At 41.6% G+C, this 16,056-nt stretch overlaps 1 protein-coding gene across 2 annotated transcripts in view; it reads left to right on the top strand.

Moving 5' to 3' along the window:
* mllt10 (MLLT10 histone lysine methyltransferase DOT1L cofactor) overlaps positions 1-15,065 on the top strand; it is a 47,722-nt gene extending 32,657 nt beyond the window's left edge. For both annotated transcript variants that reach the window (XM_031750023.2, XM_031750024.2), the window contains 8 exons: positions 2,751-2,868; positions 6,245-6,335; positions 7,365-7,549; positions 8,870-9,019; positions 9,713-9,768; positions 11,116-11,417; positions 12,108-12,198; positions 12,551-15,065. In XM_031750023.2, coding sequence (XP_031605883.1) covers positions 2,751-2,868; positions 6,245-6,335; positions 7,365-7,549; positions 8,870-9,019; positions 9,713-9,768; positions 11,116-11,417; positions 12,108-12,198; positions 12,551-12,832 — 1,275 coding nt within the window. In that variant the 3' untranslated portion in view covers positions 12,833-15,065. The remainder of the gene's footprint in view (positions 1-2,750; positions 2,869-6,244; positions 6,336-7,364; positions 7,550-8,869; positions 9,020-9,712; positions 9,769-11,115; positions 11,418-12,107; positions 12,199-12,550) is intronic.
* The last annotated feature ends 991 nt before the right edge of the window (positions 15,066-16,056 follow it).

Raw genomic sequence — 16,056 nt, 5'->3', positions numbered from 1 at the left:
ACACACACACACACTTTCTCTCACCCTCGACCTTCCTTCTCTCCGTCCCCATCCATTTCTCTTTCTTCCCCCACAGTGTCCTGTGATGTAATGACATCTGACAAGCACCACAGTAGGGATGGAGAGATAGATGGTGGGAGGGGAGGGGTTGCAGCGACTGTGTGTTTAGGGGGGTTAGCGCTCGCGCTTTGGATTCGCTGGCTCGGCCTTCATCTCACCCTGCTCCTTCTCTGTTCAGCACATATTATAGAGGACGGGAGGCCCAGGGAAGCACAGGATATCACGCCTGTTTTCTGCATGTATAGAGGAGCTTGGGTTGCGGCTGTGTGCGAGTTTGTGTGTCTGTGAGAGCGAGAGAGAGAAATGAGAAGAGGGCTGCAGAAAGGAAGCATGAGGGCGACTTAATAGGGACGGTTTCTTTTTCCCCCCACAATTCTTTTCAAATTGTTTTAAACATGTGTGTTAGTTTGTAAAGTGTGATGCAGGCCTTTGGGCAGTAGACAAGTGAGCGCACACATTCGCGCACACACACACGCACGCACACTTTAAATCGAATTGGGAGTAATTACACAACTATAGAAGGATGCCAACAACAGGCTTTCCTCTCTCTCTGTGTGTGTTGGTGTGTGTGTGTGTGTATGACTGGGTGAATGACAGAGACCATTTGCTATTTTCAGTGCGCTAGCAGACTCTTGGCCTACTGTTATTGGCTATCAGCCCAGGACAGAGAAAGGGAGTGCGAGAGAGACTTTAATGAAAAATGAATGTAAATGAAAAATGAATGTTGATGGGAAGGATTATGGCACTGGGAGGAGGAAGAGGAGGAGGAGGACGGGGTGGGTGTAGAAAGAAATCTGAAGTCATTTCAGAGGAGGATGAAATGGTCAGAGGGAACAGGTTCCATTTTTGGAAATTAACCTTTAATAGGAATTGGAATTTGCAGGATGTTGTCCAGATTTTCTGTATTTACACCTACTGTGTGCATAAATTTCTGATATGAGATCATAGCTTTCGGGCTTTTTTGTTTTATTCCTCTGAACCACTCCAGAAATTTAAACAAATATATCATAATCACCCCTAAAGCAGTGGGACAGAATACATAAACACACACGAGTTTTACTGACTCTCTAAAGCCTGGATTTGTGTTTTTAGCCTTCATGTAACTGGTCTTTATGACGTATTTTTGTTTCAGCTCAAAATCAAACAATTTTACTCAATGAGGTTTCTGATTGGAAACAAAGTGGAGAAAGTGCAGTAAAGCAAACTACAGAGAGCATTTGGCTTAAACTGTCAGTTTAAGCTGTTTTAGTTAAGTAACGATGTCTGGCTTTCACAATTTTCCACACGTAAGCTGGACGACAAACTACAAACTTCTTTCCAGCGATAGATTTTAAATGCTCCTTTTTTTCCCCTCATTTACTCCTCAAAACACTCGTTTTTGCACAATCAAAATGGTCAGCCATTTTGTCCTTCTAGATGGACCTGATTCTCCTGCTCATGCTCCACCCTCGCTGTCCTCGCTCTCTGTCGACCCCACCCTTTACTCCACAGTCCTTATTTGGGAAATGCCTTAATTGGATTAAACTCTATGCATCAGAAACACTTTGTCAGCACGTCAGCGTATTGTCGGGGTGCCGAGGCACTCTGAGCCCAGGGTGGGTGTGTGTGTGTGTGTGTGTGTGTGTGTCTAACAGAATAATGAGCTGTGGATTCATAATATACCCGTGGGTGTGTTTTAATTTTTTAATTTATTTATTTTTTTAAGTGATGGTAGATTTCCGTCAGTCCACATTTAGAGATCCATTGCAGACACATGCACTCTTAACCTGTTACTACAACTGTTCCACTTGATAATAAAGAAACACTGGCTGGTTTTTGTTTGTTTTTTATGTATAATGCTTAAAAAACAAACTATAAAAATAAAATAAAATGATAATATTTCTGGTATTCTGGTAAACTTTGAGGTAATTTATATAGTAACACCAGCAAAAATGTGCAGGTTTCCATATTTGAAATGTAGAGGGGTGTGTGTGTGTGTGTGTGTGTGTGTGTGTGTGTGTGTGTGTACCAGTGTAAATTTTTATCATTATTTTATTCATTTATTTATTTATTTTTTGTATATTTTAAGTCTGTTTGAGCCCAGATAAACTGCTTCTTGCTATCCTTTGATATTTTACACGTTACATTTTAAAAATATTTTAATTGTTTACAAAAATCAAAAGTGTGTGTACACCACCAATAGTGTATTTTTATCATAAAAGCCAAAAATTATCATCACGAGCCAAAAATTAAAGACTATTTTTAGCCATTTTTGTTTTAATAAATTCACTCTGTGTCCCAGGTTTATTCATTTATTATTCAACGTTTTAAAACGCGTTTCTTGGGACACTCAGACCATTAAGACCTGAATCACCACATGATTGTAATGTGGGAAACTTTCTTTCTCACTCTAAAAGTTTACAGCTGGATTCTTGCAAAATTCGTGAGATTATGATCAAGAGGGAATTGGTCTTGCCAGCTTAAATTTTGCCTTTCATGCAGTCAGTTGGCACTTTTTTTTTCTTTTTTCTTTTTTTGAAGTTGCCTGCCTTTTTCCAAGCATGACTTCTCAGATGGTTCAGTGGAAAAGAACAATCATGTGGTTATCTAAAAACTGCTGGTTTAGCCATTATATTATAAAGAGTCAAATCACAGAGAAAATGTGGCTTCTTGTGTCTCATGTGTCACTGTTTGTTTGTCTCCGTCCACAGGTGAGCGCTCTCCCAGGCTCTGTCTTCAACCTGGCCCCCCCCCACATGTTTGGCAACAGGCTGAACCCCAGCTCGACCATGGCGGCGCTCATCGCACAGTCCGAAGCCTCACCAGCAGGTACAGCAGCAACGCTTCATGCAGCAGTGCATGTTTGTTTGTACGCATGTGAATAAAATAAAATAAAATGTGTGCGTGTGAGAGAGAGCGACAAGGACACGGAGATAATTGATAGGTCAATGCCCCCTTGATCCCGCAAAAAAGGTCAAGGGTCAGTGATATTCTTAAGCCCCTCCCACTCAGTTCTGGTTAAACGGCTTGGATTTTCCTCTATTTTCTCTTCTTTTTTCCTGATAAACTTTAATCAGTATGAAAGAAAAAAATAGGATCTTTTTTGAGGAAATACTCCTCCAGGAGCCGGCAGGAGCTCCGGGAGTAGAGAGAAAGTCAGTTTGTGCTGTCTGTTCAGCGCAGAGGAGCTGATGAGGGAGTTACGAGAGACTTTAGTAATCAAGAGTAGCCGCTTCCTGATGCAAGACATCTGGTTGGTCAAAGCGACGAGAAGCAAGAGAAAAGAGGCGAATAAAGAGTGGAGAGGAGGAAGCAGTTCCTGCTGCCGGTCAGCAGTCATCAGAGCCAGATCCAGGCTGACCCGCAGGTCAGCTCACTAATCAGGCTGACTGACAGGGGGCCACGGGGCCGTGTGTGTGTGCGCACATTCGTTCATGCATGTGTCCATGTGTGTATGTGATCCAGAGACCTAAATCTGTTTACCTCACTTTATAAGCACCTATTTTTAATGGGTGCAAATCATGCATTTCAAGTTTAAGATTAGACAACTTATTAACATCAGCACTTTTTTAGAAGTCAGCGCAGCGTTTTTGGGGTTTTTTTTAAAACTATGGACAGGCTACTAGGCAGGTTCAGTGTGTTCAGCAAACCTTATATATAATTCATGAAAATGCACATTTTGATTGCAAACTCTAAAAAAAAACCCCCAAAAACAACAACTGTTTTCTTTTGGTAATTAAGAAAGAAAAAAAAGATTTTATGCCATATTTAATTTTGTAAGTTGTTTCAGGTGTGTGTGTGTGTGTGTGCGTGCGTGTGTGTGTGTGTGTGTGTGCTATGCTGTTGTGTAAAATTAAATGTTTCCAATTGGAAATGTGTTTAATTTGTAATTAAATTTATAATTCAATATGACGTCATTTCTGACGTTTACACAATTTCAGATGTGAGTATTGTAAATGTTCTCCACTTTAAGTGAAACTTAAATATAAACATAGTATGAATTAATAGGCCAGTGATTTTTCTTTATTGATTAGCTTTTCTTTAGCGTCAGTAAAATTTCTTTGTGCAAAAGGTGAAATATTCAGATATTAAACCAGCAACAAGTATTGTGTATTTTTCCCCCCATATTTGGAAACAGACTATTTTTGGAATATTGACATAAAACAGTTGATTCATTATTAAAATAGTGGCAGATTTATTTTCACTTGATTGACCTATTGCTTCATTGAGCTGCACTAACTAGTAATGAAAATAATCATTAAGCAGCCTTAATGAACATTGATATTTCCTTACCATAACATTAAGCACACAGACGTGGAGAACACGTGTCTGTGGCTACATAAGCATGAGGTTCTGTTTGTCGGCTAGTAAGGGTCATGTGAGCGTAAACGTGCAAGGTGTGTGTGTGTGCGTGCGTGTGTTTGTATGCATGCAGCCTGTTTACTTTGGCAGCCGTTTCTCTTTGCTTTTGAGTGTCTGGAGGGAGGTGCCAGGGACGGAAAGGGTTACGACAGAAAAAAGGACTTGAAAAAGAAGAGAGCGAGGGACTGGAGTGGTGACCTGGTGGGGGTAAAAGCTGGGATTGACTGTCTTAAGTAGAGGGGAGTTTGTGTGAGTGTGTAAATGCAAAAGTCTGTGTGCATGTGTGATTCATTACTCTCACTGAGGAAAATGAAAAGAAGCGTCTGGCCAGGGGCCCAGAGGGAGGAGAGACAGAGACTCTCACAGAAGGTAGAGAGGGAAGCACATGCAGTTTGAATGAAGGCTTGTGTTTGAAAGAGATACAGAGAGAGAGAGAGAGTTTTGTAGACTGCAGAGCCCACAGTATTGCAGCGCATGTAGCCTGAGTCAGAGGGAAAACAGAAAAACTTGAAAAGGGTCCTCTGTCTTCACTTCTTTTTATCATCCCGTCCCCTTGGAAAAATAAACTCCAGAGTGGATAAATCCAGGAACAACGGCAATTTGCTTTAGTGTGGTAGAGGACAATTATGCTTTTGAAAAATAATGTTGTACGCCTGGGGTGAAATTCCAGTGTGTCTCGGGTCATGCAGACTACCACTCCTGTATGTATTTCCAAAATTAACCAGCGTTTTAACTTTAAAAACTCCACAAACCATCACATATTTTCTTTTATAACTAAATTGTTTTTAAAAATTCCAATTAAAGAAATCCAAATATAGTTAATTGGGAGTGATTGTGCTGTGTAACTGCTCTGCAGCACGATGAAGATCCACCCTACTTAACTATGTTTTACAGCTGGGGTCAAGACAAATCTGTCATTTCCTGCAGCAGAAATTTGAAACATGTCTTAAGCTGAAAACTGTGTTTATAACAAATTGTCAAACTTTAGCAAATGTCCTGATATCTGATTTTTCAAGCTGTTAAAGAAGGCTCAGAGTCTCCAGTCTGTCAGCGTAGCCGATCAGCCTGTGAAGCTCCCTATAAGACATTTGAGTGATCAGTTTTTAAGCATTACAACACTATACAACAGTGCTGGGGGAAAAATGTATTTACAAGCCACAGTTAAATGACTCATTTTCTCTGCCAGGAAACAGAAATAAACGACTAAACGATGAGTCTGGCTGTATTAAAACGCAGGTGATCACAAAGAGCCCGAGGATAGAAAACAAAGCAGGAAAGCCGGGTTGTTACGGATGTCTGGGATGTTTGGCAGTCTGTATTGTTTGCTTGCCTAAATAAATGAAGAAGCGTGTTTTTTATTCTTGTTTTTCTCTTGACTGGTGGCTTAAAAAAATAACCTGAAAACAGTATTGTGAGTGCGCTTTCGCATTCAACTTCAGCCGGCTCAGTGTGGACGTGCTGATATTTTTATTTTTGTTTCATCATATATTGTCCAAAGCAATTAGTTTAAGATCCATTCCTATATTACAAATAATGACTGAACAGGCTCGTGCTGAAATGCTTATATTTATGCCTGGTCTGTATTCTGATCATTAAAAGTACTCTTAACTTCCAAGTAGGGAACTAAAATAATATCAACAAACAGATAAAGGCTTTATTCTCACATCTAACCCTCCAAAATTTGTAGAGCATTCATTTAAAGACCACAAATGAATTCCACATTTTTATGCTCATGTCAACATTATTCCACAATTTCATCCGAACAACAGAAAAACATCTTCTGTCCGTGTTCTCGTCCAATTGATTTTTTTTTTTTTCTGTGTGTGTGTGTGTGTGTGCGCAGATCAGGAGGCGGGAGACGGCAGCAGCAGCGGCGGCGGTTGTGTCGGAGCTCAGGGCTTCTCCATAAGAGCTTCTCCCAAGACCACCCCGCGGTGAGTGCACACACACACACAGAGATACCCTCCCCAGCACTCCCTCACCATTTACATTCCTCACTGGTCCCCCTCCTTCACCCATCCCCCCCTCCCCCTTTCTGCTTTTCCCTTTGCTGGCCCCCTCATCTCCCCTCTCTTCCTCTCACTCCTCAAACACACACATGCACACTCTCTCTTTCGCTCTTGCCCCTACAGGCAATTCTTGCTCTCTCAGCCATCGATAACTTGTGTTTTTGAAGGTGGTAACCATCCTTCAAGTCCAGTTAGATATTTTTTCCTGTCTTCTTGTGTTTAAGGACAGTGTGATGAGTTATTGTATCTCCTCCATTTTGGAATGTTTGCATGGATCATTCGGGATCACAGGAAAATTGATCATACAGATAAACTTTTTTTGTTTTGTTTCCGCTACTGTCTGTGGAATGGGTGATTTCACTTGATAAGGTTGGTTATATATGGTTTTATTTTTTATTTTAAAATTTTTGGTCTTAAATTTAAGATAAATGACATTTAACTGCAAAGGAAACACTGTAACAAAATTAGGCGACTTTAAGACTCTTTAAGCTTCTTTAAAGTTTCACGTGCGAGTGGTAAGTTAAGTCATATTTTTACATTCCACAATAGGGGAAAATATCATGCTGTTTGCACACCTACGGCTCAGTCATCTCTCCCGGTGTCCTTTATTTCCCCTTTTCCCCTCTCCTCCTCTCCTCAGGCTCAACAGCTTGTCTCAGTGCACACTGAGATTTATCGCATCAAGACAGTGCACTTCCCTCTCTCTGTCTGTCTCCCCCTGTTGCATGTCTTCTTTCTTCCTCTCTCTCCCCTAGTCTTTTTCTAGCTCTCGCGCGCAGACAGAAAGCCTGGCCCCTTTTCATTAGGGGCCACTGTAACAACAAATTGATGTAGTTTTATAGCCAGCAGTGTCTATGTTTGTCTGACGTTTATGTTAGGTCGTTAATCTCCCTATTGACCTCTCCATCTCTCCTTTTCTATCAATGCGCTCTCTCTCTCTTTCCCTACATTCAGCTCTCCGATTGGTGGCCTGCAGATCCGCTATGACTCTTCGGGGTCGTTGCCGGGGCCGGGGTTGCTAGGGGCGGGAGGAGGCGGGGAGACGTTGCCCCCAGTGGCCACCAGCATTGAGCAGCTCCTGGAGAGGCAGTGGAACGAAGGGCAGAGCTTCCTGCTGCAGCAGGGAGCGCAAGGAGACGGTGAGAAGACGCAAGCACCAAGCATCGTTAAAAATACAAGATTACCTAAAAGAATCATCCAATTTCAGACTATTGCTCACCAGTAACTACTGAAAACCATGCCTCTAAGCAGGGAGTGATTATTGGTAGCAGCGGCTGCAGTGACTCCAGACATGCTTGCAAAAGTATGGGACGAGTTTGACTATCGTGTGGACTAATGCCGGGTGTCCACAGGGGGACATACGGAGCACTTGTAAAAATTTTGTATGTAAAATATACCAAAAGCTTTTATGTCCATTACTTTAAAAAATATAGCCTTTTGAAATCGGATGATTCTGTTTGATACACACTTATGAGTTTGTTAATTCAATTTAAGTCTCTCACCACACTGATTTTATTTCTACCTGTGACACCCTCACAGCATTTTATTTAACAAATAAGTCACATAAAAAAACAAAATAATAGTTTTACTCTCTATTTAAAAGATACAGTATAAGGCAAAGGGCCTGAAATCAAAGGCAGGATGAAAACAAAAGGTGAATTCTCTTCATCTCAAAAATGGCTGGAGATTAATCTCCTACCTCACACACAGTCATACACTTTGTCCACTTCACCATTTCCCTCTCTGTGTCAATTGATCCGTCGGCTCTTTGCCTTCGAGCTGTTGTGCAGAGCCGCTCCCTCTTTGCAGTCACATTTTCACTTTATCTGTTATTGTTGCGCCTGTCAATCTCTTGCTGGTTATCTACCTATCTGAACATCCCTTCTGGGATCAATAAAGTGAAAATGAAAAAGGGGGATGGCAGCTTGGTCGTTAGAAAGGCTGTCCTTCAATCGGATGAGTCAGGTTTAAGTTCCTGCATCTGCAAACCCTCCTCCTCCCCCCGACAGTGAGTCCGTGCAGGCTGCAGGGTCACTGTAGATGACCTCGATCTCTGACATGTCTGTGGGGAGTATCTGTCTGATCGTCACTGTGTGTGTTGTTAATGTGAGGTATAAGAAAAGGCAGATTGAAAAAATGAGTGGCCTTTTAGAAAGTAAGGATATTGGTGAAAGGGTCAGTCCTGTAAAGATTCATCCCAGCATATAACCCAGCACCAGTACTGGTTATTTTACCTTCACTGTGGTGCAGCTAAAACAGCAAGTGGACTAACAGTGTTTACTGCAGACTGTGACAGGGCTGAGTTTTATTTCATTTGTGCAATTTTGAAGTCTTTATTTTCTCACACAGGTGTGGAGAGCGGTAAATTGAAAATTCAGAGCAGAGCTATTACAGAATATTTGGAGCAGGAAATAAAAAATCGCTGCTTTTTCTGTTCCCTCTCTCCTTCTCTTTCTCAGTGGTGAGCATGTTGAAGTCTCTGCACCAGCTCCAGGAGGAGAACAGGAGGCTGGAGGAGCAGATAAAAACTCTGACCATGAAGAAAGAGAGACTGCAGCTTCTCAGCGCACAGCTATCAGTGCCTTTCACACCTGCCACGGCCTCCTCGGGTACACAGACACTCTTACTTACTTACTTAGAAATCAAGGTGAATGATGCACACCAGTGAGCCACAGCACCTGCCTGGCATTGTGCAGGTCTGCTTTGTGTCACTGAAACAGCTGCACCCCCATTGATTCAGATGCACTGTGGAGACTGCGAATGTGTTTTGTGGTATCAGGCATCAAGCATGGCAGCAGGAGATCCTTAAAATGTTACCTCCATGGACTAAAAAAAAATATCACAGATGCTTGATCAGATTGAGAGCTCGGGAATTTAAAGGCCAAGACGACACCTTAAGTTATCGTTCAAGCAATTTTTGCACTGAGGGTGTTATATTTCTGGAAAAGGTGACAGTCCAATACTGTTGGTATTAAAGGTTTGAATGTGGCCTGCAACACTATTTTTGAGGGTTTATGAGTAACAACCATCATCACCCTGCCTCTGCCAGCTTCCCTTCCTCCCATAGCACAGCCTGATGCGTACATGTGTTTATATCAAAGTTATTCAGATTCTTGCATCTGCACATTTTATTTTTTCCAGCGTTAAGATCTGACTGAGCTACTCTCTTGTTCCTGATCCAAGAGATGGATTGTTGCTGGCTGACGTCATTTAGCACAGAAAATTTCTAGAACTTGAAAAGCAGGTTTCAAATTTTTAGAGTAGACCTACTGAGACACGTCTAACCTTTTGGTTTTCCACAGATGTGAAGGGAGCCCAGTCGGGAGCAGCTGACTCATCTTTACCTGTGGCGACTCAGGTAAGGAGAAATTCATGGTTTGTCTCATGGCTTGAAATCTGTAGTCACCAGAGTTATTTTAGTTTGTGTTTTCGAACTAGTTTTTATGTTTTGTTTTGATTTTCCAGAGTGGGTTTATTTTTAGTTAGTTTTTATTAGTTTCAGTGTTAGCTTTAGTCTTGATCGCTCAGTAGTTTATTTATGGCAAATGCCAGAGGCAAGATTTAAAGTCAGAATAGAAATTGCAATATAAACAGAACTTTTTGAAAGTAGTTGATTCACAGGCTTGTAGACTTTCAAAGCTTCAATAAGAATGTCCATCAAACCCTCATTAAGACAGTCTGTGATGACAAATTCTTTTATTCTATTTGTTCTTTAACATTGTAAATTAAGCAAACTGTAATGATCGCTTTATTTTAATGTCAAAAAGCTGTGAAATAAGGTATGTCCCAATTAATAGGCCGCATCCTTCGGAGGCCGCATTTGAAGGTCGATTACGTCACAGCAAGGCTACGAAGACTGCCCCAACTCGAAGGCTGCTCCAAATGCGGCCGACAAATGCGTCCTTCATCGGGTGTATCCTTTGTGGCCCAACCTATCCCAGGATTCATAGCTCGGCCCAGCCAATTCCAGTTTCCAACAATGGCGGCAGCTACTTAGTTTTAATATTACTCTTATTACTTTTTCTGGGTCACCAAATAAACTTTTAAGATGTTTTCAGGCGGGAATGTAGCAGTTTAAGCTTCAAATATCTTGTTGCTTTATCAAGACATCACATATTTGCAAACGTGCTTCGATGTTTTCGATGACGTCTGTTACCCACCAGCTCGATAGCTGACCGGGTGATCAAGGCTCACTAGAGCCGGCAAGAACAGCAAACTCCCGGCACATCGTTTTCAGATCCCCGCGGTCTTTCGCCACTCAGGTTAAACATGATATACAAGTCACTTAGATAACTTAAAAATGTTATTGTTTGGCTTTTTTTCAGTGTTTTATTTGTTCCTGAGTAAATCGGTTTGGCTGAGATTAAAGTTATAGTTTCCACACAGCTGAATAAATGTCAAACAGAAAACACAGAAGTGTGAGATAGTAGAGAATTTACTCCAGTGTTCTGTTATATATTAGCGAGCGAGGAGCAGACGGCTGAGTTTATTGAACTCCCCTGAGACAGCTGGTGACGTAAATCTAAAGGCTAGACCATCCCATTTCACAGCCTCGCACTTCCGGCCTTCTAGGTCTTCGAAAGACCCGGCCCACGTAGACCGCGAAGGCCTGGTCCTCCGAAGGATGCAGCCTATGAATTAGGACATAGCTACAGATTCTGAATGCAGGACTTGTCATTAATGGGAGTCTCTTTTTGGTCCTCAGGATAGTGCATCTTGTGGCGGTCACAGCAGTAGTGGTTCCACCTCCTCCCTCTCCACGCCTCCCTCGGTGTCCCAGAGTCCACCTCAGCCACAGCTCAATGGGGTCGCCACCGTAGGGGCGACCCCGGCTGGGTTGGGTGGCGTGGCGGGGCTAATGGGGGCTCTGGGCGCAGGGAGTGCGCTGGGCATGGGGGGAATCGTCGGGGCTCTGAACGGCGTGATCCAGACGCCGGCCGGCACCTCCAGCCCTCATACACACACTACAGGAGCAGCTACAGGCGTCACTTTGCCCGTCAATAACAAGTATGGCTGTTTTCATCTTCCTCTAATACATTAAGCGCCATTTTCAGATTAATAAAGCGTCAACACTGGGATGCGAATTGTGTTGGAAGCCTTTGATGATAATAAAATCAATACATGTGGTTTCACATCACCCTTCCCAACAAATTGGTTGACTGTCAGCGAGTTAAAGAGCTCCAGATGGGTGTCAGTAGCTTCACATTTTCAAGGCCCTTTCACATAAGCACATAGTTAAGTACTGAAAATATTCAGGAATATGTTTGTCTCGGCTTCCCAAGAAGTTTGAATGTGAACTTTATTGCATCCTCTCTTCCTCTTTGTGTCTTTTTGCTTCCACAATGGATTTTAGCAACTCAGCAACTAGTAAGACCAGGTGAGACAGAAGCTGGTGCCACTTCACAACCCGCCATAGCTCTGTTTTCATCAGTGTGTCAGCTTTGTGAAAAAATGCTGTAGTCATGCATGTTTTTTTTGAGTTTAAATCTCTTTTTTTTTTCTTGTTTTTTTTTTAAGCAAAAAATAAGCTGATGTTTTTCTTTATAACTTATAGAAACAGATAAATGTTTATATTTTCTGTCACTCTCACCGTCACAGACCTCTAATGTTTTAAAAAAGTGTGCTAAACAGTCTGATACTGTGCAGGCAGAGTGTTAATTGCGTTTGTCTCACTGTGAGTGTGCTTTGTCTCATCAGCGCGGCGCGAATCGGCCTGCTGTCTGAGCAGCAGAGATTGCTCCTGCAGCAGCATCAGCTCCACCAGCTGCTGTCCTCACAGCCTTCAGTGGTACTACACACACACATACACACACTACGCACATTTGATTACTTACTACTATCACACACAGTTAAACACACACAAAGACACTGAGCTACAATTTTCTTTTGGACGATGGTCTAAATCACCTTGCTTATTAACTCTTCTTTTTCCCCTCTTTTCCACACTTTCCCTGCTTTTTTCTTCTGTCTCACGCTCTGTCCCCCCCCTCCCTCCATCCCTTATTCACCCCTTCAACTCTTTTCTTTCATGACACCTCCACTTAATCCTCTTCTTTTTTTTTTCCTTTTTTTTTTTATTTCGTTTTTCCTCCTTGTTTCCTCCCTCCTTGCATCTCCCCCTTCCTCCCTCTGCTCCCCAGGAGCAGCAGCAGGTGTTGCTCTACCAACTGATGCAGCAGCAGGACCTCCAGCAGCTGCAGTCCCTCTCCTCCTCTGCCCAGATTCCCTCCATCCCACTCTCTTCCGCTCAGCTGCCCATCAACAACTTGCTGCCCGGCGCCCAGAGCCAGGGCCAAGGCACCATCACCGCCAACCCCTTCCTGGCGCTGCAGCACGCACACGCCGACACGCATGGCTCAGGGGCGCAGAAGCCTCGGCTAGCCGAAAAAGCCGTGGGCGTCGGAGGGCAAGAGAAGACGTGACGGCATATGTTCTTTTTGTTTCCTTTTTTTTTTTTTATTGTTTTGGGTTTTTTTTAACATATATATAAATATATATATATATACATGCGCAGAGTTTTTTGGGGATCAGCCTGTTGGTCAGCTTTGTAGGTTAGTGATGAGAACGTCTGCAGAAGAGCAAAATGTGTTCATGTTAGATATTCGTTTCCAGCGGTGTGTTAAAGCATAACACACACACACTCTCTGTGTGGAGTTATACAGAAGACTGTCTGTAGTTTAGGTTCTGATCTCGACACCACGTTTTGTGTCATTTTGTATTATTTATTTGATTTAACGACTTTTTAGCTGCTTTGAGTCCTTATTTTGATTGCTTTGTCTACTTAAAGATTTTTTTTAATTATTTAATACTGCTGGTAGTAACTGAACGTGTGTTACTGTCAGTACGTAGCACCAGCGGACATGGTGTGTTTGGTCTCTTCAGTTCAGTTGACTGACAGGTTCCCAGAAACTCCTTTATTTCTTCGGTGTTTCCTACTCCGAATCTTGTTCCGGGTTTTGTTTTGGGGGGTTTTTCCCTCTCTTTTTTTTTTTTTAATTAATGTTTTTGTAATGGTCTGGTCTCTCTGCTGTTTCACTCTCTCAGGGGCTTCAGCCAAACCAGCAGTTGTGCTGCAGCACACAAGCTGGCACACACACAGAACTACAAACATTAAAAAAAAGAAGAAAATGGCAGCAATATATGATTAGGACAACAGTACAATTCCCTGTTATAGGACTTACCAGTCGTAGATGTGTGATTGACATCTGTTTCGCAGCGGTCCTGGAGGGACTATTAAATGAGGAAATGTCCCACACGTCCTCAGTGCTGCCTTCTCTCCCCGTGTCTCCTTCCCGCAGTTTGCGTACATCCATTAATGTCCGTGAGCCAAGCCTCGTATGGTCACCACAGAAGCCTTGCTTTTGACTGTCTCTTCTCTGGGCCAGATACAGGAGGATCATTCGGGGAAAAGAAATGTAAAAGAGGAGAAAAACAAAAGATTATTCAAAAAAGTATGTTGAATGTTCACAAAGATGCTTAAATCCACGTCACGCATCCACTTTCAGAGATAAACCACGCAGTTGGTTATCAGCAAGTGGAAGTGATTGCATTTCATCTTCCCGATTAAGCCTCCTGCTGCACCTACCTCTCGAGCAGGACCAGCCTATCAGGACCTAAAAGGCCGACAGCAGCGGCCACTTAAAAACCCACAACAGTCAGGACTGGCCAATCAGGGTCCAAACCCAAGTGCCTGAGGCCAAAGGAGGAAAGTGGGATTTTGTTTTTTATTTAAAAAAAACAAACAAATATATATATATTAAAAAAAAAAAAAAAAAACTTGGTCACTCTACCCAATTTTTCACAGTGCTACTGGTAATGAAGCTGCGTTGCTAAGGCAACAGATTACAAAAACTCTCGGTCTGTCAGGCTGGACGTCTCTTTAATAAAACTAGGAACTTTTATTCTGCTGCATTCTCTAATATCAAAGCCAACTTTGTGTTGTGCTTTCTATTTATCTGGAGGTTTTGTGTAATGGGCATAAGATGATATATTTTAAAAGCCCGCTTGTTTTTGCAATTTAGCATCATTTTGTACTACTGTGTAAAGTTTTTTTTTGTCTTTTGTTCCTCTGTTCAGTCTAATCTTGCTGTAAACCCTTTTAATGATTTCTATTTTTGTCATGTGTTTGAAGCTAGGAGCTACTTATTAGTTGGCTGATTTGGGAGGGGATGTGGTTGTATATAGGTGTTTGTAGGGGAGGAGGAAGTGTGTCAGGGGGGCGCTCGGTGGCACAGTTTTTACCTCGTTAAATGTACATAAATCTTTCTCATTGGCCGTTGGTTGTACATAAGTGATTATGATTGGTCGTGCTGGTGTGAAGGAAAGCCAATGAAGCCTCAGTTCATGCGTGTGTGAATCTTTAGGACCAGACAATAAGGTTGACAGTGACTGGACACAAAAGTATTAATTTATTTTTATATGTGCAGGGACATTGTGTTTCTTTTTTTCTTTTCTTTTTTTTTTCTTTTCTTTTTTTTACATTTTGCACCATTTTCTTGATGGAAAGTCATTTTATACTCTGGGCACCATGTTTTCATCTGTGCACACATTTTGTTGGATAAATTTTGTAAGAGTGTAAAAAAAACATTGGTGGGGGATTGACAATGTATTTCAAAAAAAAAAAAAGAAAATTAAAGAAACACTCTGGTTAAGTAAGAGCAGCGTTTGGTGTTTGTATCAAGGTATCAGTAAAAAAAAAATGCAGTAGACTTTTACAGTTATGAAGTACGGTTTATGTCTGAACTGACTGTGGAGATATTTTCTTCTATTATTATTTGATGACCGCATCATGTCACAAAATTCAAATAATCTTAATCATGACCATCAAGTTGAGCACCTTTGGGATGTGTGCAATGGAAGAGTCAGATCATGGATGTGCAGCAGACAAATCTCCAACTCCTGTGTGATCCCTTCGTGTCAGTGTGGATCAAAATCTGAGGAATGTTTCCAGCATCTTGTTGAATCTGTGCCATCAAGAATTAAGACTCATCTGAAGGGGAAAGACGGGGTCCATAAAGACGAGGTGTACCTAATAAAGTGGCTGCTGAGTATGCAATGCAATTTTTTTTTTCTTTTTTTTTTTTTTGTAATACATTTTTCTTTTTTTAAGAATTTTTTTTCAAACAAATGTAACAAATTCTATAAAAGATGAGGTTTTAATAACTTATTAAGCTTGGCCACTTTTTGTAGGCGATCACAAAAACACACATGCTGTAAATGTGTTTGCTTTTACTGTGACGCTGATCAGTAGAAACTAAATGAACCAGAGAGAGGGCTGGACACTAGTTTTCATCCGGCCTGGTGCTAAAACAACACTAAAAAAAAAAACCTCAATAAGATGACATTTAATTCAAAACAAATGCACACAGTTTAAAAATCCCGCTCATAAACTCACTAGTTTTAAACCACCTCACAAATACTTCTTTAAAACAACTAATATTATCAAAAAATAAATGACAAGCTGCATATATTTTAATTCGCTGATTAAATGCATGTTATTTTTGTCCTTTCTGCCCATATGTCAGATGATTTACGAGGTGAGTGTAGATGAGATTAAAATGTTCCTGTTAAAACAGTGGTTTCTTTCCCCCCCAGTTTGAAGCCACTCTTACGAGCGGACTTGTAAGCTGTATTTTGAATAGAGTCA

The sequence above is a fragment of the Oreochromis aureus genome, linkage group 9 (genome assembly GCF_013358895.1).
Source record: "Oreochromis aureus strain Israel breed Guangdong linkage group 9, ZZ_aureus, whole genome shotgun sequence".
Taxonomy (NCBI): Eukaryota; Metazoa; Chordata; class Actinopteri; order Cichliformes; family Cichlidae; genus Oreochromis; species Oreochromis aureus.
The sequence above is the reverse complement of the archived record's forward strand: the minus strand, read 5'-3'. Positions and strand labels throughout refer to the sequence as shown.